Genomic DNA, 9,136 nt, shown 5'->3' with positions numbered 1-9,136 from the left:
TTCAGCCGTTTAGGCTACAAACTCTAACAAACATCCATCCATTTTCTTCATAAACTTTCGCATTTATAATATTTGTATGATGTTACTCACAGTTAAATTATCTTTCTAACAGTGAAAGAATTTTTAAAATTGGCCCAGTAGTTATTTCAATACATACAAGAATACAAATCTTTCCTCTTTATATTTGTATGGATTAGTAACAAGCCTGGTAAAACGAGAGCGGTCAATACATGAGCAAGGACGTTTATAAATAGGCATATTAGCATAGTACATATGTGTAGGATACTTTGCTGAAGTGGATTCGGTTTGTCACATTATTCTTAATGACTTTGTTTTATTTGTTGATGCATGATACGGACTAAGTACATAAGATAAAGGTTGTTGTACACTACAGTTTATTATATTGGGATTGTTCTTCCGTCAAATATAAAGACGGAATGGTTATTCCTTCCTATCCTTTTCTTTTAAGAAAAGGGTGGAAAGGGAAAGGGACTAAAATTAGGCCTCCGGCACCACACTATTCGGACGAAACGTGGAATTGCTTCCACTTCACGCCTGTTTTCTGTGTGTTAGTGGTATTACACCGGGCGAGCCGGCTCATTCGTGCTAAGATGTTAAAGCGGGCTCTACCTCTGTTATCCTCCTATTATATCCTATCTCTCCTATTTATATGTTTTGTAATTATACATCCAAAACGACATGAAATCATTATGATTTGTTGTATAAAGATTGTCGACATCTGTAAATGTTATTCAATCAATTAACAGAGTTAGGTCAAACCGGATAAAAGCGGCAGTGGCAATCTGCTAAAGGTAGACCACAATAGACTTTATTATAAATGTATGCCTTTGAAACATTAAATAGCAACGATTTCATTCTTCTTTTTTATTAAAACACAAAGAATAGTTAATGAAAGAAAGCATTTTTTGTACGCTAAGTTAAAACACTTTCTCTACAGTTGTCTCGGGATCTACTATGTTTAAGATTTTCCTTCACTCAATTATAATATTAAGAAATTGAGTGGACTTCTCGTAATCCTAAGATCATCTGGCAGACTTCCAATAGGTTACTGTATAACTTAGAGTTATTCAAAAATTACGACAGAGAGATTTTTTCATACTAAATCAATACTAAAGGATTCATTATTATATTAATTTAGGATCTCGCACAAGTTCGGGATAGACGTCTATCACGCTTGTTACTGTTAGCAAATGCAACTAAGCAAGTTCTCATCCTTGTTTTGCATTCGCAGATGCGCCGGCGGGTGAGCGGGAGCAGCTGTTCGTGCAGAAGCTGCGGCAATGCTGCCTGCTGTTCGACTTCGCGGACGAGCCGCTGTCGGACCTTAAATGGAAGGAGGTGAAGCGAGCCGCGCTGCTTGAGATGGTCGAGTACGTCACCTCGCAGCGCGGCGTCGTCACCGAGGCTATATACCCAGAAGCAGTCAATATGGTAAGAAGATCCTAAGATATTCCATAACTATTTCTCTCCAATTCAATAGAATTTAATTGTAATGTAGTCATTTTACCTAATAAATGTTGTTTTCAGTTTGCAATCAACTTATTCCGTACATTACCGCCGTCGTCAAACCCGAACGGTGCGGAGTTTGACCCGGAGGAGGACGAGCCGACGCTGGAGGCGGCCTGGCCCCACCTGCAGCTTGTCTACGAGCTCTTCTTGCGGCTGCTGGAGTCGCCAGACTTCCAGCCTAATGTCGCCAAGAAATATATTGACCAGAAGTTTGTGCTACAGGTATTTTACCGTCGAGACCAGCATTTCGGTTTTCTACTACTCGTATTCAAAATAATTTTGTTTGATTCTCTAAATTGTTTAGCAAAGAACAATAATAATAACATTAAATTGTCACTTTTTAAAGTAGATATTGTATGCCTCAATAATCTTATAAAATTGATTATTTTTTCTAAACTGTTACCTTGATTATATTACTAGACTTATTAAATATTCATTCAAAGCATTTATCCTTACGGGAACATCTCGGTACAGTCTTCGCTAGAAAATTAGCTCTGTAGGGTAGTATAGATAATAGTGTCGGCCCATTTCCGATCCATTGTAATGCAGTGCCAAGTGCACGCGTGGGATTTGACGTCAGACAAAGAGAGGAATTTTGTTTACATTCATAACATGATGTATAAAAATCATAATTACACTCGTAACTCAAAAACTACTCGACCTATTGAAAAAAAATCTTTCACCGTTAAAAAGATACGTAAGCAGTTAGTAACATGGGCTATGATTTTTTTTTATTTTTACGCGGGCGTTGTCGCAAGCCAAAACTATTTTATATAATGTTATTTTTATGATATTCTCCCTATGTAGTTACTGGACTTGTTCGACACGGAGGACCCGCGAGAACGCGACTTCCTGAAGACCACGCTGCACAGGATATACGGAAAGTTTCTGGTGTTGCGCGCCTACATAAGGAAACAGATTAATAATGTATTTTATAGGTAAGTAATTATATCGATATTTCATTCATATTGATGTGACCATCTTTTGCAAGTTGCTTCTGATAGAGCATTATCACCATATGACTCGACAAGTATTCGATGCGACTCTGCAGCATTTGTCTTCAAATGAAAACAAAAAAATAATGATTTCTGCAAATCAACACTCCCGGTACAAAATTCGACATTTTAACATGATGGAAAAATATGATGTAGTCTGTTCAATGTCTCGATGTAGACTAAATATGGTTCACAGATAGCAAACAAAAAAAAGTAAAGGCTTGTTCAAAACAAATGTTCCCTATCGAGATATTTGTACCTTGACGCTCACTTTATACCGGTATACCTGTGTTTCTCACTGATGACGTAGTTTTTTGATGATAATAAATAAATAAATAAATTCATTTATTTAACAATAAACTTTTTACAAAGAATAAACCCATGGTCCTCGCACTAGGCACAGCCTAATTGTGAGAGAGTTTGAAATCTGCCCATTATTTATCGAGTTATTTCAATACATACAAAAATACAAATCTTTCCTCTTTATCATATTAGTATAAATAAGAAAATACAAGCAGCATCGATAGTCCCCGTGGTGACCTCCACACGACCTCGTCTCATATGTTTTATAAACATTGGTCTATTTTTATAATTATTCGCAAACAACTCAGGATAATGTTTAAATAGGACAATAGAGTGGAAATTGTATGTCGATGAAATCACTGATTATATCTATTTTTATTATTATGTCACCGGAAAAACGTATATGCTTGTTTGTAATTCGCCAAGGCGTAGGTCAAATTGTATATATAATCATATATTTCGTTATAAAAGTGACTAGCTTTCGCCCGCGACTCCGTCCGCTTGGAATAATAAACCAAAAGCATGTGTTCTTCCAGACTATGTCTACGTCTATGTCTAATTTTATCGAGATCCCTTCAGCCGTTCACGTTACAAACTCTAACAAAGATCCATCCATCTAAACTTTCACATTTATATTATTAGTATGTATAGGGTGGTAAAAATTCAAATCGAGATGTTTCGAAATTTGTTTCGTAACATTTGTATGGATATTCTCAGGTTTATCTACGAGACGGAACACCACAACGGCATCGCGGAGCTGCTGGAGATCCTCGGCTCCATCATCAACGGCTTCGCGCTGCCGCTCAAGGAGGAGCACAAACTCTTCTTACTCAGGGTCAGTTGTTTACGCATTACTTTAAATTTACGCTCAGGGTAGGCAGAGATTATGAATCGTATTTCGTTTTCATCTCATTACTTCGATGGATTCTACGTAGAATATCGTTGTCAACATTAGGATATATACTTTGTTGCATATTTATTTATTGACTCAATAAATATTAATTTCTGTGTGAATTTGAAAGGAACATTAGAAAGAACTGTTAATTTTAGTTGTCTAGCTGTTCATGTTAAAGTATCTTAATTAATGTTAAAGGTTTGCTTTCAAAATCTGCGTTTAAAACATAGGGTAGTTTACGTAGGATCCATGGGCTTCTTATAAGTTCCTCATTAATGTATAACTTTCGACCACGGCTCAGTCCGCGTGGAATTTAAAAAAAAAACACAAGTATGTGGCCTATATGTTTCTCTAGACTATGCTCTACATCTGTGCCAAATTTCATCGAGATTTATTAAGCTATTAAGGCTACAAACTCTAATAAACATCCATCCATATAAACTTTCGCATTTATAATATTAGTAAGATTTGGCCAAAATTTTAATTACTTGAAATAAGAAATAGTATATATTTAATAGTATATACTAAATAAATACTAAGTAAATAGTATATACTAGTCATTTACACAGTTTTTAGCCATACTATTTATTTTATTTTATCTTGTTATTTTAATGTGGTTTTAACTTTTTTTGTTAATCTAATTGTAAACTTAATTTTAATCTTATAGTAGTAATATTATCTAGTCATTAAATTCTATTTATTTTAGCATTATTAGTCTATTAGCTAAGCAGAAACTCTAAAAAGGCAAACAACTGTGATAGTATTATTATTGAAATTGTAAAGTAGTATTAAGAAACTTGTAAGATTTTGACAAAAAACTTAAAATAGAGAGTTACACCTGCAACCAACATACCCTTTTCCATAAACATGTTAGGGGGAACGAGAGAGCGGTATGGCGCCGCCTATAAAAAATATTAGTATGATATATAGTTAGAAACGTTTGTTTGTATGTCAGGTGCTGCTGCCGCTGCACAAGGCGAAGTCGCTGTCGGTGTACCACCCGCAGCTGGCCTACTGCGTCGTGCAGTTCCTGGAGAAGGACCCCTCGCTCACGCAGCCCGTCGTCAGGTAACACGCCTCGGGGGTAGCCAGGGGTACTGAAGTCTCATTGTTAGTGTTGCTTCTTCTGTGTTTGTATGTACAATCGAGGATTCCCATTCCTACTGGATGAAATGAATTTGATCGAAATGTCGAAAACTAGCTATTACAATATTTATATGTGTTACATTAAAGATGCTGGTTATGACCAGCATGCTGTCTTAATGTTCTAATTCTAGTGCTCAATATAAACTGGATTACAACTGGCATAATGTAAACTCCAGTGAGCCCATATAGCCTTTGCCAGACCTGCCTAAGTGGGAACCGAATTTAATTCTTTGATTGCAAAGATGGCATTAACATTAGTAATATTCTATTTTTCTGTGTGAAATGTTAGCTGTTGCTTGCAACTTCGCACGTGTAAGATTTTAAAAAAATAACATAGCCTAAGTTACTCACTGATAACGTCGCATTTTTAATAGTGAAAGAATTTTTGAAACCGGCCCAGTAGTTTTTGAGTTATTTCAATAAATACAAAAATATAAACATGTCCTCTTTATAATATTAGTATAAGTAAACTGTTTTATTACAGGGCGTTATTAAAATACTGGCCGAAGACTCACTCGCCGAAGGAGGTGATGTTCCTGAACGAGATGGAGGAGATCCTCGACGTGATAGAACCTGCGGAGTTCCAGAAGATCATGGACCCGCTGTTCCGGCAGCTCGCCAAGTGCGTCTCCAGCCCACACTTTCAGGTACGACTCATTTATTCATATAACAAAATATACAATAACTTCATGTACATACACTTCAATAATTAAAAATATATGATAATTTTTGTTAATATTCCTGATATAAGCGAAAAAAATAAATCTCTACAAGCACTGTTTACTTTTCTGAAGGAATTACGAGTGTACGGGTATACCCAATTTACAAATCTATTCGTTTCGAATCGAATAAGTTCAAGAATTTAAATATTCAAAAATCCACAAATAAGTTAAAACAAATTCGAATTGCATTATTCTAAAATACTCCAGTATTATGTCAAAGCTTGCGTTTGACATTTAATATTGTTAATACTCGATTAAATTTCAATAATATTCTCATACCCCAAAAACTAACTAAATCACCAAGTTTAATAATCCAAAAAATGTCGATCGAATAACAGTTACTTTATCTATAGTCAATTTGACACACCCTGTATTTTGCCTTTACGTCACTCTCACAATTCAGACACACCCTGTATTTTGAATGTTAACAGCAGTCCCACAATTCAGACACACCCTGTTTTTTGAGTTTAGCATCATTCCCACAGACACACTGTATTTTGAGATTAACATGACTCCTACAATTTAAAGACACCCTGTACTGCAGGTGGCGGAACGCGCGCTGTACTACTGGAACAACGAGTACATAATGTCGCTGATATCGGACAACGCGACACACATCCTGCCCATCATGTTCCCCTCGCTGTACCGCAACACCAAGAGCCACTGGAACAAGACCATACACGGCCTCGTCTACAACGCGCTCAAGCTCTTCATGGAGATGAACCAGAAACTCTTCGACGAGTGCACGCAGCATTACAAACAAGAGAAACAAAGGTAACGTAATAAAGTAACTTGCTTGTATAATCTTTATTAGAAGACTACTTATGGTTTGTTGCAACATACTAAGGGTTTTTGTTAGTGACCGAACAGACTTTCGGTTTAACATAGCCGAAACTTTTAGCTCCGCCGAAACTAGTGTTTGTGAATTTTCGTGCGTTGCCATGGATAATTTTTATTAGAAAATAAGTTTATTTTCACGAAAATCAAAATAACTTCATGTGAAATATAAATGACAAAGCTTCGACGATTAAGAATCTTGGTTATGCGAAAAAATTGTTTAAAAGTACACTAAACTTCAACATATAATCGCAATTTAAAATGTGTTTGCGGAAATTTCTGTTTCTGTTTTATCGAAACAGAAAGCAAGTTCGGTTTCTGTTTCGGTTTTGACTGAAAAACAAATTTAATATTATTGCATTGTATTTGTAGAGAAAGGGAGCGTTTATTGTACCGCGAGGAGCTGTGGCTGCGGATAGAGGCGTGCGCGGCCGCCGCCAACCAGGGCGCAGCGCCTGCGCACGCCCCGCCCCCATCACACATCGCCCCGCCCCCACCACACAACGCCCCGCCCCCCGCACACCTCGCCAACAACGCAGACAACGCGCGTCGCCTCGACCGCGAACACACTGAGGTAAACAAGCAACACTTTAACTACTTTTAAAGAATAACATTAATTTCTTGCTCAATGGGACAATTTCGCAAATATGTATGTAAATATAACTGAGGTGTCATTAGATTCTTCCTCCCGAAGTGTCATTTCATCAATAGCATGTAAAAATATTGATAAAACGCCCTTAATCCCTCGTCACAAATTTATTCATTGTTAAGTCTTTTTTTTCGATGTTTTTGATTGAAATTTCGTCAGTCGGAATTTTGAATGTTAAGTGAAGTTCCCGCTTCATAGTTTAGTTTTTATTGAAGAGTCGAGCTGTACTTGTGTACTAAAGTATTAACTCTAATAATCAAATTATATTAAAAGTTCAAGTGAACACATGTTATTATTGTCATTTAAGTGTTATAAAAATATTGATTTCAGACGAGAAAGCCGGTGTACAACAACAGCAGTAAGCCGTTAATTCGCAAGAAGTCAGAGTTACCAGCGGACAGTGCCACTGTGCACGCCCTCGCTGAGCACAAGCGTGCAGATGCATTCCTCCCCACGCCGCCGGACCCTGACAGATGCTAACACGTCCACACCATACAACACCCCGACACCAGCCCCAGACACGCCCCAACACACCCCAACCACGCCCCTTCACTGTCTACCCTATAACAAACAACTTACGGTTTTGCCCTCACGCTGATACGATATTGAAAAAAGAGTTTTATACACGTAATAACGGTTCAAAAGAGATCATTATTTTGGGCACAGTATTCAAAATTTGATATTATTAAAAGATTTTCTCTGAAAACTGCAATATGAAGAAAGTTATCTGTTATATTGCAGTTTTATATATATTTAAATATGGCGGTTAATTTCAAATAAGACTTTTTCTGTTAAATAAGTTTGTCAAAAACTTGTCAAAAATGTTGTTTGTATTTTTTGTTCAATTTTCAATTTCAATTTTAATTCAGTTTCGAAATTTTAGAATTACAATTACAATCTAGATATTATAAAGAAAACATCGATATGTTCAATTTACTTAACAATTACTTCCATACAAAAATAATGATCTCTTTTGTCCGAAGTTTCTAGAACGAGCGTTTCTCAAAATTGTTCAATGATGCTTCTAGATAGAAATAGTTGAGGGCAAGCGATTATCAACTTTATACCCATTGTAATACGATAAATTATTGATAATCGAAATTTCGACATGTTGAATATTGAAGTATTTAATACGAGTGCCAGTAATTGCAAGTGATTCTCGCTCACGTATATGATGAATATATTTGTTAAATTTGTACTTATTTATACTACATATGTGTGCATGTTTGAATTTAAAATATGAAAATCTCCCGAAATACACAATACAATAATTTTAATGTAATAAACATTAAATTTATTAATAACTGGCAACCCACCGTGACCATAAACTAAAAAATCTACTAAATTTATATTTTGATTCCTATAGTTTTTGATTTTGTTAATAATATTTTATTCTTCAATATAAACCAGTCTTTTTACCTTTTATCTCAATAATTTAAATATTAATTACGCTCACTAACGCCTTCATTTTATATAATTTTGTAGGTTATATTTCTGATAATATCCTCTCATAGCTTTCGTGTTACTAAAGAAATTTGCTCGGAAAGTGTGAAATTTAACAAAGAGAGTCTCTTTTTAAAAGTTCCTTTATTAATTAAAGTAAATTAAAATGAGCTTAACATATGTTGTATGAATTTCGTTAGTTTATAATATATTTATAGTACGATTTATTCTGGCTCGGTGAAAACTAAAGTCCTCTTTTGTATCATCATCACCAGCTCACCATACGTCCCCACTAAGGGTCTCGGAGCCTACCCTAATGGGGTGACTAGGCCATAGTCAACCACGCTGCACTGCGGGTTGGTTGACTTCACACATATCTTTGAATTTCTTGGCCGATATGTGCAGGCATCACGATGTTTTCCTTCACCGTAAGAACGTCGGCTAAATTATGTACATGAAAATTCGAAAAAATCGAAAATCACATTGGTACAGCGGGATTCGAACCCAAGACCTGTAGATTACAAGTCAAGTGTTCAAACCACTGAGCCACCGACGCTCTTGTATGTTTAGTATATTTTCTAACAATTTCATATTCACCGGGTCAAATTAAATCGAA

The 9,136-nt window shown here is 36.0% G+C and overlaps 1 protein-coding gene across 3 annotated transcripts in view; it reads left to right on the top strand.

Annotated features, from left to right (window-relative positions):
• Positions 1 to 7,882, top strand: part of LOC106110485 (serine/threonine-protein phosphatase 2A 56 kDa regulatory subunit gamma isoform-like) — a 37,052-nt gene extending 29,170 nt beyond the window's left edge. For all 3 annotated transcript variants that reach the window (XM_013292333.1, XM_013292331.1, XM_013292330.1), the window contains 9 exons: positions 1,253 to 1,452; positions 1,549 to 1,752; positions 2,338 to 2,468; positions 3,546 to 3,663; positions 4,679 to 4,791; positions 5,354 to 5,516; positions 6,136 to 6,365; positions 6,801 to 7,002; positions 7,408 to 7,882. In XM_013292333.1, coding sequence (XP_013147787.1) covers positions 1,253 to 1,452; positions 1,549 to 1,752; positions 2,338 to 2,468; positions 3,546 to 3,663; positions 4,679 to 4,791; positions 5,354 to 5,516; positions 6,136 to 6,365; positions 6,801 to 7,002; positions 7,408 to 7,557 — 1,511 coding nt within the window. In that variant the 3' untranslated portion in view covers positions 7,558 to 7,882. The remainder of the gene's footprint in view (positions 1 to 1,252; positions 1,453 to 1,548; positions 1,753 to 2,337; positions 2,469 to 3,545; positions 3,664 to 4,678; positions 4,792 to 5,353; positions 5,517 to 6,135; positions 6,366 to 6,800; positions 7,003 to 7,407) is intronic.
• The last annotated feature ends 1,254 nt before the right edge of the window (positions 7,883 to 9,136 follow it).

Source organism: Papilio polytes, unplaced genomic scaffold (genome assembly GCF_000836215.1).
Source record: "Papilio polytes unplaced genomic scaffold, Ppol_1.0 DF820622.1, whole genome shotgun sequence".
NCBI classification, from domain to species: Eukaryota; Metazoa; Arthropoda; class Insecta; order Lepidoptera; family Papilionidae; genus Papilio; species Papilio polytes.
This window is presented reverse-complemented; position numbering and strand designations above follow the sequence as displayed.